Here is a 15,190-nt window from a genome sequence, read left to right as displayed (position 1 = left end):
AGTACATTAATGGGCTCGCTTATGGGTATAGATTTATTGAGACTTAAGCCTCTGCAATTAACAGCTCTGCCGATCGAACAATGCTTTATGTGGCTGAGAGCAGTGGTGTTGATGCAGGGAAAAGAAGCACTTGCCAAGAAAAATGATCAAGGGAGATGAAGGAGTGGGTTAAGTAGACGTGGAAGATGTGAGATGGAAAAAGGAAGGCGATGGAAGGCCATTAAGCAAGAGAGTAATATTTAGATAACAAAGAGAGAGATAAAGTGAGAGGGAAATGCTAAGCATTAGCCACCATTGACTTTTTTAAGCATCTGGACACTGAATCAGCTCCTGTCTGCTGCTGCAGAGTGATGGTCTATTTATCTGGCTAATGTCTAAACCAGACGCAGGAGATTATTGAATTTAACATAGATCAGCTATCTGGAGGCTCTTTATTCACATCAGCCTGCATCAGAGGGAGAGGCTCATGGGTCTGTCGCATATTAATAGACCTAACAGGGAACAATAATGTTGGCAATTATTGCTTTTTTTGCTGGAATAGTGACAGTGACACATTTAAAAATGTTTAAATGAAACGATTGAAATTCTGATCAAATTAAATGTATTAAAAGTTTGTTTAAAAAGCAGAATTGGTGCCAGTTTTCCATCCAGATTCAATCAAACTAGAGCTTGACTGATATGTAGGTCAATATTGGTCCATCACAGGCATATTGGAACTGATGTAAATGTCCGATATGATAACTTTTCCTCTTTTGTTTAAGAAGATTACTTAGAAAAAGTTGTGAGGTAATTTAGAAATGGTGTCACCACACAAGTCGTCCAGAAGAAGCAAACAGCTCAGAATGACAAGATGCTGCTCTGAGCAATATCAGCCCTATGATGTCATTTAACAATGTCATTCAACATTCTACAAGAAAAGTAACATTTGCACTGTAAACTTAACGAACTACTTATCCCATTCTGACTATGTGTTATCACATATACATGGGAGTGTGACGGTAATGTTATATGAATATACTGTATATATCAGCTGAGTCACACATCAATAGTAAAAGAGATGCTACTGGTAATAATAGAAGTTTAATGAAAGTTTAATGAAGTAAATGCATAAATACAACATCAAAAAACATCTCGCATGCAAGGCTTATCCCTGCTAATTATGGATGGTAGTAGAAAGTAACTAGTACATTTACTCAAGTACGGTACTGAAGTAAAATTTTGTATTTACATTTTATGTAACTTTCTACTTCTACTCCACTACATTTTGAGGCATTATTTACTTTACAGGTCAAGATTTAACATAAGAAACATGATGAATTTAAAGTGATTAGACATTAGACAGATTTTTTTATTAAACATCAGAACAGTATATGAAGTTGTTAAAAAAGAGCCCCACCTAAGAAAATACAAACTCTGCTTACATAAATGCATAATAACAATCTAGCAATATATTTGGAATATGTAAAACAATGGGGCCATTCTGCATAACAAGCACTTTTACTGTTGATACTTTAAATTAATTTTGATGCTGATACTTTTGTACTTTTACTTTCACTTGTAGTGGAGTAATTCAAGTGGTGCTCATACTTTTACTTAAGTACGTAAGTTTAAGGACCTGATGTATGATGTATAATAATAATAATAATAATAATAATAATAATAATAATATTCATTGTAGGTTAGGAATTTATCTATTGCTATTTGCTGGTAGTAATGTGATGATTTCCTCTCTTTATCAGGGAACCCATTGGAAAGAAGAAATCAGGTAAGACACAGATTTTTGTATATTTAAAATATAAATGGTGCTAGATAGTCTTGGTTGTGTTGTGTTATTTAAAAATACTGCAGTGGAGAAATAGAATCAGGTACTTTGAAGTTTTCTCTGCTCTGTAGACTTATTTTCATATGAAACAAATTCATCTGAAGTTTATAACATATGACATATATGACATTATCCCCATCTAGTGGTCACAGAGTGCATTCAGTTCTTTTTTTCTTGAACACACACTGAAATGTCTCAAATGTTTCGCTCAAGGTGACTTTTACAGAGCACTTTTTTTCATTGTTTCTTTTCATATTCTCTCGATTCTCTCTATTCATCTAATATTCTCAGTTTGCATCCATGTCATTTTTTTGTATTCTTCTCCATTCATTTTCCTTTCCATTAGGGATTGTGGAGAAGGCGACTACTTTCCTAAAGCGAGGTAGTAAACACTTGCTGTGTGTGTGACCCAGCGGGTTGCTAGTGGCCTGTCCCCCCTCTCCTCCCCTGGCTGGGCAGGTGGGATGTGGCTCTGTTGAAGGCTTGGGGCTTGCCTTGGTTCTATAAAGGAAGCATACTGCACAGCTGGTTATCTCCAGACTCTGTGTGGCTCATTTCTTGGTTGTATTTTAATATGTTGTATTGGGACAGTGTAGAAAAGGCTGAAGATAAGTGCATTTTATTATTGCATCTACATGAGAGCAATTCACCTGAAGCCTTTGCATTAAACATCAGGCAAACTCAGGCAGATCAAGGTTAAGAATGCCTTTACAGAGCTCACGTAAATAATATATCGCTGCAGTTTTGTCACTGGCTAAGTAAGATGTAAATGTTTAAAACTAGGGCCTGACCAATATTGGATTATTGAGGCCAATGCCAGTTTTAAAGGGGTGAAAAAAATCCCTAATTACAGATATTGCAACTGATATAATACATTTGTGAGCTGGAATGAAAATTGACACTTTCTATGTGGATTTTGCAATGCTTCGACTATGCAAAGGTTCTTTAGAAGCTGCTTTTTTATACAAATAACTTGCTTGAAGAAACACTATTATACATTAGTGTACATTAGTATACATTGCACATACAAGAACATTTTATTTACACCATAAACTAGAAGATGATAAAACCATTTTAAAGTTGGTGCACAATCTTAGAAAAGGTCTATTTTCATTCCAGCTAAACAAGTCTTTATGATGGCTGCCATGTCTGTAATCTGTGATTTTTTTTCCACTCTAAGATATGTATTGATATTAGTCTCAAAATCCCACATCAGGTGGGTCCCACCCTTCATCAACTCTGCACAGTTTGTTTAAAATTAAAAAAGCACTATGTGTCAATTATAAAGTACATGGTCGCCCATAAAGTTGGAATCATTTCAGACACACTCCTCTGTTAATTGTGGTTTCATTTTCATTGTGATACGTTTGGAAGAAATTTATTAATAAAGTTTTGAGAAGATATTCACTTTATCTGTCAAGAGTAAACCACATTGTCACAATAATTTCATTGAAAGAAGCAAAAAATATTTAATCCAACTTTATGGGCGGCTGTGTATTTTTCAATAATGATGAAAGTAAAGTAGATTTCAGCTATAAGGGTTTGCTCTAGACACATTTTTAAGGATATAAATCAAGAGAATGGAGCCATATTGATCTCAATTGTGCTACTGGTTATACTGTGAGCCCTCGTGTGTTAGGGTAGGTTCTCAGGCTTCCTTGGTGCTAACATTGGTGGCGGGTCTTAGCGGTGTTGGTCTGTTGTGTGGAAGTCACAGCCATGTTGATGATTGACTTAACCCTCTACACTAAATCCCTACCTTACACTCCTATTCTACAAATCTCCCATCATTCCTCTGTCAGTTTCCTTCACATCATCTCTCCAATCACATCCGCTGCCTCCTCTGCTTCATGTCAGGGTGAATCTCCATACTGTAGATAAGCCTCCTCTCACTAAGCTTTTTACTCAAAAGATTATGCACAAATTTGACCTTGGAATTATTCTTGGCATTTCATTAAAAACGGTTTGTTCACCAATTTGCATGAATGTTTTTAAAGGAACTGCTTAAATTGTTTTTTTTCCTGGAAAGTCCCTTAAAGTGTGAATATAATCTGACATTTCAAAAGGTCCCTTCAGTCAGTAAGATGCAAGACATTTTAAAGGTCAATATCTCAAAGCCACACAGATGCAATCTTATGATTCCACATTCATAGACTTGAGTTAATTATCACATTACCTATGATCCTCTGGGGAAAGCAGAGAGGAGTGAGTGGAGGCTTTTTTACATTATTGAGAGTTCATCCTGAGCCTGTCTAACAATGGAGCCAAAAAAAAAAAAAGCTAAATGAGCCTGTGCTCTGATTCATTCCCCTCAATAGGAGATTTCACCTCAGCAGACCCTCTCCTCCTTGACCAGTATGTGGCAGTAACAGACTACGAGAAGCAGGAGAGCTCTGAGGTCAGCCTGCATGTGGGTCAGGTGGTGGAGGTCATTGAGAAAAATGAGTCGGGTAAGTTCTTTACAGCATCCAATGTACTCTTTAATTATTTTCTCAGTCTGAGATTGTGCAATCTCCTAATATTTATATAACAGTCGTGGGTGGAACAGTACATTCATTTGCATTTGTTCATATTTGAGCTACATTTTGATGTAAACTTAATATTAGGCGTGTTTCCACTGAGTACTTTTTGGAAAGCGGCTGAGTGTTTTGCCTACACCCACTAGTTAGTTCCCCACAGCCTCTGTTCCCATACAGGTACTTTTGTAGCGGCTAACCAACAGAGTTGCATATGGTTAAGTGAAATCTCCCCCTTTTAGTATTTAAGTACTCATCTAAAACATGCAATTTACAACAGGTGTAAGATACTGGAAAAGCTTGAAAAATGCTTGAATTTGACCGCTGCTAAAGTATACGAATCCTGATTATTTCATTATTCAGCTTCCCTGTTGAATGACATATGGAATTGAAAAAACACACAAATTCACCATGCAAATAAATAATGACTGACAAGAAATCCTTAAATGTATTAGAATTCTCCCTAGATGTGTTTTTTGTCAATGTGTTTATATTCTTCTTGTTTAGGGTGGTGGTTTGTTAGCTCAGATGATGCTCAGGGCTGGGTCCCTGCCACCTGTCTTGAGGCACAGGATGACCCTGATGACTTCAGTCTTCCTGGAGAAGAAGGTACACAAAGCTTTCTATCTGGGTGCTTTTGTTTCAGATTTGATACCTTAAAGGAAAAGTTTAGGATGTTAAAAGCACATTCAGCATTTACTCTTACATATTTACTCTTTTTTGTTGTCTTTCGGAAGCAGCCCGCACAAAGCAACGCGTCATTTGGCACGTACGATATTACCCGCACAGGACCCACCAGATGATCCGTATAAATAGAAGAAGTAGTCATGTTTTGCTGATGTGCGGATGTTGAGATAAAATGTGATACAAATTGTACAACTTATTTGTAGAGTTCTGTGACATAAAGACGCTGCTGTGTGGGCAATAGATGTGGGTGTTTCAGTTTGCGTTATATTCTGCCAGTGTGTGTTTAATTTCAGAACAACAAGCTATGGCAGCCCGCAGGTCAAAACACAACAACATTCTAGAAAATACAACAGTATTAAGGAAAAAAAGTTGTCAGCAGCACATTTCAGAAAATACAAAAACAGTTCAGAAAACAGGATATTTCAGAAGACACATATCTTTTGTGCTCTTTTTTCTGCTGTTGTGTTAATTTCAATGTTGTTTTATCTTTTTCAGAAACTTTAAGTTGTTTTTTCCCGAATTTGGGGCAGATTGTCTTTTGCTGTGTTTTCTAAAATGTTGTTTTCTGACCTTCAGGGTCACCATAGAAAGCCAAATATTCATATGTATTACATAATACATACATACATACATATACTGTATGCATATATATATTAAATAAGTACCTCATGTAAGCAACACATTTAAAGGTACAACTTTAAGAAAAACACAGAAAAATAGGGAAGAAATCCATCTGTGACATAAATTGTATAAAAATGACCATGATAGATGTTGAAAGAATGATGCTGTTATATGCTATAATAATACAGTACAGCACATGGTAGGAGTCCCACTAAGTAAAGAGGGGTACCCAGCCAATATGCAAATTACAGACCACATTTCAAGTCTTGGCAGACCTAAGAGGTATATGGTTTAAAAGTGGACTCTGAGCTGGCTGCCCAGTCTTTGTGGAGCAGGTCACTCCTTGAAAGCCTGAAATTAGAGATTCACTGACATTATCAAAGAAGTACACAAATATAAAACAAAAACGGAAGCAAATTTTTGTCAAGCTCTCCCAATGCAAGAAATGATCCGGTCTGCAAGTTTTCCAGTTCTAAGAGAGATTCAATTACATAGTCCCAAGGCAATGCTCAGCACTAATTTCAGCTCACAGATCTCAATTAGCCATGAACTCTATGGTCTATTACCTACTATTTAAGGAACACATTCAAAGTAGCAGTAGTATCGTCAACACACTGGTAAGGAAAACATATGAAGTTTCAGGAGGTCCAAAGGGAAATATATATTCTATCTAGCATGGATGAAATGTGCAAAAACCTAAAGGGATTATTTACTTGTCAGTAAATATATAAAACTGCATCAGGGCTGCCAGGAGAAGAACTTTGATTTCATCCAGGCCCACCAACACTAAAAATGCTTTCATTTAGGATGAAAACATCCTCCAGATGGAATATGTAATGTTCACTTCCTATTTTGCCCCACTTACTGTGCTGGGATGTCAGTGCCTCGGAGATTCTGGTCACTGCCAAGGCACGTGGGTCGACGCAGAACTTTAGGGGATCTATTCAGCACAGGCTTTGGGCAAGGTGGAGCGCACGCCTCTCTTCTCCCCCTATTCTAAATATTTGTGTGTGTGTGTGTGTGTGCACATGCATACATGTGTGCATGTTTGTTTGTCCATGTGTATGCATGAAGTGTTTGTTGCATGAGAGATCCAAGCATGGAAATTGAATCCTTGCATGCAAAGTGGATTGTGCACTTTTATCTTTTTTTAAAAGTGTTAAACAGTGGATAATTCCGTAGTATTACGTAAAATATATATATAATAATCATAGAAATAATAATAGAACAATAGTAGAAATGGCTGCATTAGTGGTGTAGTAACAAGTTTGTCCTGTTTGTGGTCAAAATTTGTGGAGTATGTATGTTTTGTGTGTTGCACATGTGTGTATCTCACATTTTCTCACTCCACAAGATGCTGCTCAAGCCTTGCCTCATTTAAATCACTTAGCTAATGTAAAACCAGTCAATGCCAGTTATAGTATCCCTTTTTTAAACTACACGGGGACAGTGTTGTGGTTGAGATATGATTGAGAACCTTTGTAGACATTTCCACTGCCTATCAACAACCATAAGTTTAAAAGATTTCATAAAGTTAAAAAGTTACAGTTTTGAACCGCTACAAGCTATTTTAATCCTAGTGTGCCACTGTGTGCTTTGTCTCCCATGCTATTACCCTACATCAGCATTTATTTGTGTTCCCCCATTTGTGAAGCTATGCACAGGTAGCTTTTAAACAGAAATGATGTTCCTATATTAAACAATATTGTCTTTTAACTCTCCAGACGAGAAATATTCTGTGATTTACCCGTACTCGGCCAGAGACCAGGATGAGATCGACCTGGAGAGAGGCATGGTTGTCGAGGTGATTCAGAAGAACCTGGAGGGCTGGTGGAAGATCAGGTAAAAAATCAAAGATATTGCCTTTTAGAAAAGTAAATATCATCAACAAAATTGGATTAGCTAAAGAGACCAGTTAATGTGTTTTAAAATATGAAGATAATACTGAGGAAAATAAATACTCAACCATAGATTGCATACAAATAATGCTAATTGTCATTATGACATCGTGCATTGGTTTGTGGGCTCGACTTTGAAGCCAGATCAGAACAAGTGGGATGCTATGTTTTTAGCTTGGTTGTGTTTTGGCTACGCCCACTAGTTAGTTCCCCTCAACCTCTGTTCTCATACAGGTTCTTTTGTAGCGGCTAACCAACGGGGTGGGATGTGACAACAGACCGACGTGGCAAGCAGTGTTGCCTACTTAGCCACTTTGTTGCTATATTTAACAACTATTCAGACCCCTCCAGGACCTCTTTTTCAAAAAATTGAAATTGTTCCTACTCTTCTTAACAAGTTGCAGGTGCCTTCCCAAAGCACTCACAAGCGGCCCAGTCCTGCCGCAGCGGTCTCTCCCAGCAGCAGTCAGCAGAGCAGGAGATATTAACCCTTCAGTTTGCACCAGTCTGCAAATGAGTCACATATGCGCGAAAATCGCCGCCTCAACCGTATCCAATCAGCGTTGACTAGTTAGAAGCGGCTCAGTAGCAGCTCAACTACTAAAGTACCTACCCGAGGCAGGTACTTTCTGAGCCGCTACCTGAGCCGCTAACTGGTGAAGTTGGGCGGATCGTGGGCGGATCCTCTCACGCAAGCCACACCCATAGCTGCTCACTAGAGGGAAAAGTACCTAATGAAACTTCTAAACTGAAGGATCTAATGGTACAGACTGCCCCAGTCTGCCCAGGCATTTCCAGTGTTCTCACCTGAAGCCACTGATTGTACATCTCTGCCCCATTCAGGTACCAGGGCCGTGAGGGCTGGGCCCCAGCCTCCTACCTGAAGAAGACCGACATCCAGGGCCAGAAACAATCAGCCGGCGCTGCAGCTCACGCCAGCACCAATGACCTAGATGGGTTTTCTAAACAGAACCAGCAAAACAATGCAGCCAAAGAGAACCGAGACAACAGCCAAAAAGAAAACAGACTCTCGTTTTTAGACAAAAGTAGTAAGTGAAACCCAATATAATGTTTTTTGTGCTATTTATCTGTTTTGCTGCTTTGTGTCTTAATGTATTTCAAAGCTGTTTATCCGTAATGTAGAATTACACAATGACAGGATATGTAAACACACTCTAAAAAGTATGCAAGAATATTAATTTTTGTTAGGAGGTAAACTTCTGTCATTTGATAATGCAGTCATCTGCTTATAGGCAAGTCTTATATCCAATTCCATAAAAGCTGGGACGTAAACAAAAACAGAATGCAATGATTTGCTAATTCTTTTTGACCTATATTCAATTGAGTACAATACAAAGACAAGATATTTAATGTTCAAACTGAGAAACGTGTATACAGGAAATAACACATTTTATAGATCTATTACAGACAGAATGAAACATTCAATGTCCTCATTTATTTAATTTCTTCTAATTATAATGATTATGTCTTACAGTTAATGAAGGCCTAAAATTCAGTGTCTCAAAAAAATTTGAATTTAACAAAAGACCAATTTTAAAAAGTTTGTTAATATGGAAATGTTGGCCTCTGAAAAGTATGTCCATCTATATACTCAATAGCTTTTCCATGATATTCTAATTTTTGGAGATGCACCTGTATATAAACCATGAGATCTGAATTTAATGTACTATTTTTTTTATTTACATTTAGCAGTGTTCCAGCTTTTTTGGAATCAGGGTTGTATTACCTAGCCACAGCTTGCGTACTGCATATTAACTCCAACTGAAAACCTGTGTTAAAGTAATAAATACAAATTGACTAAAATTGTAAACATTTTAAAAGATATTTTACTCTTCCTTTGAAAATGTACAACTTGACAAAACCACTGATTACATAATGCATTTTCTCTCCACAGAATTGGGATTAAGACACAGACCTCCTCCACGCAGAGATCTTACCATTGTAAGAGATCCAGTTCAAATCTCTGTTTGACACAGTGTCAATTTTAATTGTTTTGGAGGATAGCTCAACAAAAAGTTTTTTCTATCAAGTTAAGCATAACTTTTTCTCTTAAATTCCACAGCCACGTGGTACAAACCTACCCAAGCCGCCTGTTGCTCCTCAGGTTGAGGAGGAGTTCTACACCATAGCAGACTTCCAGACCACCATCCCTGATGGGATTAGCTTCCAAGCTGGAGTTAAAGTTGAGGTGGGTCAGGATTTTCCAACAGCTGAATTAAAGGGACAGTTTACCCCAGTATCGAAAATAAATATTTTTCCTCTTAGCTGTAGCAATATTAATCAATCTTGATTTGAGTTGCTAGTTGAATTTTGTATTTCCATTATGAATATATGATGATAATAATAATAATGATATATATGAAACATTTCATGTCTTAATTTATTTCATTTCTTCTAATTATAATGATCATGGCTTACATTTAATGAAGACCTAAAATTCAGTGTCTCAAAAAATTGAATATTACAAAATACCCATTTTTAAAAGTATGTTTAATATGGAAATATTGGCCTCTGAAAAGTATGTCCATCTATATGACTCAATACTTAGTCGGGGCTATTTGACTTGAACTACTGGAAATTGACTTTTTTCATGATATTCAAATGTATTGAGATGAACCTGTTTATAAATATGACAAATATATAAAATATGACTCCTGTTTTACCTCCCAGGTGATTGAGAAGAATAGTAGTGGCTGGTGGTACATCCAGATTGATGAAAAAGAGGGCTGGGCCCCTGCCAACTTTATTGACAAGTACAAGAAGACCAGCAATGCCCTGCGACCTAATTTCCTCGCCCCTCTGCCCAACGAGATGGAGAAGCTGAGACTGGAAGATGGTGCTTCTACAAATGTTTCAGGCACAGATGACAGCTGGTCCAAGCCTTTACCAGATGAGCCCCCCGCAGCTTCTGAATCCTGTGCCCGGCCTAAGCTGAGAGATTGGAAGTCCAATGCAAGCAAGGCGGGCCCTCCCTTCACTGGGCCTTTACCTCCAGCCCCTGTGGCCCCTCCAGCCGAGGAGAAACCAGCTCTGCCGCCGCGAAGGGAGTCCATTAACAAGAGCTTTGAGTTGGAGGTGTCAGAGAAACCGAGGGTTGATCATTCCAAACCTCTGCCTCCAAAACCTCCAGCTCCTGGAGTCATCATGCCGCTGGTTCCACCCAAAGCAGCCCCCTTCAAACAGGACAAACCACCAGAGGCTAAGAAAGAAGATAAAAGCAAAGCTCTCCACCTTCGGAATGAGATGGGTCTGGAATGTGGCCACAAGATCTCTGCCAAAGAGGTGAAGAAGTTCAATCTCAAACCCGTACCTAAACAGCCACCAAAACCCAAATCAGAAGCGCAGGAGGAGAAACCGGAGTCGGCCGGCCCGGCAGTATTCATGAAGCCCAAGCCGGTGGTCCGACCTAAACCTGTTCCAGCTGCCAAGCCAGACGCCCCGGCAGAGAACAAACTAGACATCACCAACCTGAGAAGCAAGCTGAGGCCTTCAAAACCTGCAGATGGAGGCGCTGCGTCAGCTGAGGGGAACCATCAGAACGACTCCTCAGCAGCAGTTCATCCCAGTGCCCCCCCGAGCTCTCCCCCCATCCACATCCCTACTCTCAACAATGGCAAGCACTGCGACGAGCCAAAACTCCCCCCAAAACACATCAATGGTCACAGCCAGGAGACCTCATCGCCCCCTGCAAAACCAGCAGTACCTCCCCACAAGGATCCCCCTCAGAGACCCCCGGCCATGGCTCCCAGGAGACCTCCTCCTCCAAAGAAGACGGACCCATCCAGCCCCACCGAGCTCAAACCTCCACACGCTCTAAGAGAAGTTCAGGACATTCCCAAGGGCCCCCCACCCCAAATGGGCAGACCCCCTCCCCCTAAACCCAAAGGGTTTATTCAGCCGCCTACAAACAAAGAGAAAGAAGAGCCCAAAGTTAACAGAGTCCCAATTCCTCCCAAGCCCCAGCTGAAGAGCGAGAAGCCCGGCCCGCCCAGGGACAAGCTCCCCCCTTTACTCATGGATGCCAGTAAGGACGAGCTGTATCTAGCTGTGGCGGACTTCGAGGGGGATGACCAGACATCCAGCTTCAAGGTGGGCACAGTGTTCGAAGTGCTGGAAAAAAACAGCAGCGGCTGGTGGTTCTGTAAGAACGTAGGACAAGACGCCGAGAGCTGGATCCCCTCGAATTACCTGAGCAAGAAACCTTAGTGTGAATGTTCTCTCCAAACCGTCACATATGGGTAAACAAACAAATTTAAATGAACAAGATATCACTACTTTGTAGCTAATTAGCATTTTTTTTATTTATAGGTACCTTTTTTTAAGACACGTTTTTGTTATGTTGCATTTTCGTTAGAATATTCTACCTAAACTGAACCAGCAATAACACATGACCTTGTTGGGTCGCGTGATGTTTACGTTTTTTTGGTTGTTGTTGTTGTTTTTATCTAAATTTAACATGAAAAAGTTGCTTTCGTTGCCGTATGGTAGTCGCAGCCAGTGTCAGTCTTGCCATTACTTAGGCTTAGACTGCTAGAACAGCAGTAAATGTATCTCCACCCATGCCTTCTATGATATTGTGCCTCTATATTATATGCAAAGTGCTTCAGTGCTTTATATATTGTATGCAACTGTAGGCATAGTCCTTGTTGGAATCTTAAAAACCTTTTGACTAGAAATCAAAACTCTACAGAGAAAACACTAGATGTTTAAATCCAGAAGTAGGAAAAAATATATATCCCAAATCCCTTCGACAAAGACTGCACATGAACTCACCGGGGGGGTTCAATGTGCACTTCAAGTGCTATTAGCAGTTACTAACAGAGATGTCTTTGCCAAGTAGAAGTGCTGTTTGTTATACGAGAAACATGCATATTAGTTTTTTGTGCTATTGTAATGCTTTTCTTTGTTAACTGCATAAGTAATGTTGCAGTGACTTGTAACAGATGTGCACTTTTTCAGTCATTTCATATGAGGTAATTTTAAGGTTTGAGCGCGCTGAAGGAAGGGGAAGAATGCCACAGTGCAATTCGTTTCTTAGTTTTACATTTTATATTAGCCATGTTTGTTCATTTTTTTATACTCGCTGTAACAAATATCCAACAATGTAAAGATGAGGCTTGAAAATCCAAACTGAACAGTTGACAGGGGTGTCATGATTTCGATTTTTAATAAGAAAATCGATTGAAATCAGCTTTTACTATCGATTTCTTGAAATTACAAGCAGGATCTGCTCTTTTTTTATTATTTAAATTTAATAATATGGTCCTGATTTGGTACATTTCCCCCAAAAGCTGGTGATTATATAACGCATGGTACTTTTTTTTAAGTATATTAAAAAAATGTACATTTCAAATACTTTTTCACAATCAAAATTCGATTGTCGAACATTGGCAGTGCCATTAATGTTGGGGGGGAAAAGAAAATTGACTCAAAATGATACTTTCAAATAAAATGTCAAAACAATCATGACATCCCGACAATTTAAAAGAAACTCTCTGTCAAAGTATTGTAACCTAATCATGTTATCTCCCGCCCAAAAAAATAAGAAGTGTGAAATGTGACTTGCAGAGTACATCTGCATATCTGTTACCAGATGTCTGACCTAAGAAAGAAAAGAAACTGGTGATCTACAGTGATTTGTGCAATGATTTACAGTATTGTAAGTGTACAGTCTGTTGTTAACCGAAGTTTGGTGCTCAAATAACAGCAAAGAATGACCATTGTATAAATAGAATGTTTTACATGAATGCTTGACTGGTCTCAAGCATGGTCAGTATAGCAAATTATTTTTTATTGTACAGAAATGAGAGGCATATCTTAGCTGTTGTCACTTTTTCTTTGATGGTCCATCTGTCAGGTCTTTTACTCTGTACTGATGAAGGGAAGAGAGGGAGAAAGAGCTGAGGAACAATTTGGTTGCTTGATTTAAGGGATTTGCTTATTAGTCCAAACATGAAGGTTGTGCCTTTTTTTTTTCTTGAAGTCACTTGTGAAACAGCTGGCTGCTACTTTCACACCAAGTGGTCCAGAAATTATAGAAATAATGTGCGAGGTTTACAAAATAAAAAAGCAAAATTGTAAAATTAAAATGTGCATTTATGGCTTAAGCAATCAGACAAGGCTACAAGCTGTAACATCGCTTCTAGTTGCTAAAATGTTATTGCCCCTTCCACCCATGTTTTATACAAAAATACACAGTATGTGACCAACTAGAAATTTGTTGTTGGAGTTCATTTTAAGAGTCAGGAAAGTACAGTACAGTGTAAGGCAAATGTGTGGGTTGATGGTGTCATCATGTCAGTATTGTAATCTTATTGTCTTTTTTTTTTACTATGTATCTTATTTTAATCTTATTTTTTGCCATGTATTTTCCATTACATTGAGTCTCCTTTTACTTAAGTCAATAAAAGTTTTCGGATTTTTCAGTTCAGCTGCCATACTGTGTCTTATTTTGTATTTTAAATATTTTCCCAAAATAGCAGGCAGCATTTACGCAAATATGCAAACATGCAAAATACTCGCATACATCCACTATTCTCACCTGCTCAGCTTCAGACAGACAGACAAAAAGTTATTAACCATCTGGTGAACACATTTAGCAGCTAAATCCTTGTTGCTGGTCACATATTTTTACATTATATACTATATTGTTAACAATTTTGGTGACATACAATACTATGACATTTTATTAAGTTTTTGACAACATACTGTACTATGACATTTTATCCACATCTAGAAACTACCCTTTAATATGACATTTTTATCAATATTTTGTCGACATACTACTATGACATGTATTATCAACTTTTTGACACCATACTATATTGTCATTTATGGACAAACTATATTTTAATATGTATCAACAGACATGTATTAACAGAGTATAATTGACCTATTTTAAGCATTTTCAGGCATTTTAAAATTTGACAATTTTTGACAAAAATTGACATGCTATAGTATGACTTTTTTTATTTTCTGTTTTTCTGTCATTTCTGGCCATATTATGCTTTAATTTATAACAGACTATAAATTGTCCATTTTAAGAATTATTAGGCATTTTAAAGTTTGACAACTTTTGACAAAAATGTACATGCTATAGTATGACTTTTTTTGAGTGGGTCATTTTTGGACACTCCAAAATATGTTGTTTTTCTGTCATTTCTGGCCATATTATGCTCTGATATTTATTAACAGAGTATCATTGAGTCATTTTAAGCATTTTTATGCATTTTAAAATTTGACAATTTTTGACAAAAATCGACATGCATGACTTTTTTTTCAGTTTCTGAACATCCCACAATATGGTGTTTTTCTGTCATTCATAGAAAAACTATATTTCAATATGTATCAACAGACTACAATAAAGTCATTTCTTAGCATTTTTGGCATTTTAAAATTTGACAATTTTTGACAAAAATCGACAAAGTATGTCTTTTTTGAGAGGGTCATTTTTGGACACTCCAAAATATGGTGTTTTTCTGTCAATTTTGGCCATGTTATGCTCTAATATGTATCAACAGACTATAATTGACCCATTTTAAGCATTTTTAGGCATTTCAAAATTGACAAAAATCTACATGCTATAGTATGACTTTTCTTTGAGTGTGTCATTTTTCGACATCTCA

At 37.9% G+C, this 15,190-nt stretch overlaps 1 protein-coding gene across 4 annotated transcripts in view; it reads left to right on the top strand.

Annotated features, from left to right (window-relative positions):
- sh3pxd2b (SH3 and PX domains 2B) overlaps positions 1-13,993 on the top strand; it is a 56,041-nt gene extending 42,048 nt beyond the window's left edge. The window contains exons 6-15 of one of the 4 annotated variants that reach the window (XM_059351469.1): positions 1,740-1,765; positions 2,169-2,204; positions 4,141-4,272; positions 4,846-4,947; positions 6,528-6,611; positions 7,371-7,488; positions 8,388-8,593; positions 9,460-9,506; positions 9,628-9,753; positions 10,236-13,993. In XM_059351469.1, the coding sequence (XP_059207452.1) occupies positions 1,740-1,765; positions 2,169-2,204; positions 4,141-4,272; positions 4,846-4,947; positions 6,528-6,611; positions 7,371-7,488; positions 8,388-8,593; positions 9,460-9,506; positions 9,628-9,753; positions 10,236-11,771 (2,413 nt within the window). In that variant the 3' untranslated portion in view covers positions 11,772-13,993. The remainder of the gene's footprint in view (positions 1-1,739; positions 1,766-2,168; positions 2,205-4,140; positions 4,273-4,845; positions 4,948-6,527; positions 6,612-7,370; positions 7,489-8,387; positions 8,594-9,459; positions 9,507-9,627; positions 9,754-10,235) is intronic. The other 3 variants (XM_059351470.1, XM_059351471.1, XM_059351472.1) reach the window with 3 other exon arrangements.
- Positions 13,994-15,190: the final 1,197 nt, after the last annotated feature.

This window comes from Centropristis striata, chromosome 15 (genome assembly GCF_030273125.1).
Source record: "Centropristis striata isolate RG_2023a ecotype Rhode Island chromosome 15, C.striata_1.0, whole genome shotgun sequence".
NCBI classification, from domain to species: domain Eukaryota; kingdom Metazoa; phylum Chordata; class Actinopteri; order Perciformes; family Serranidae; genus Centropristis; species Centropristis striata.
Note: the sequence above shows the minus strand (reverse complement) of the source record. Positions and strands in the feature narration are given on the sequence as shown.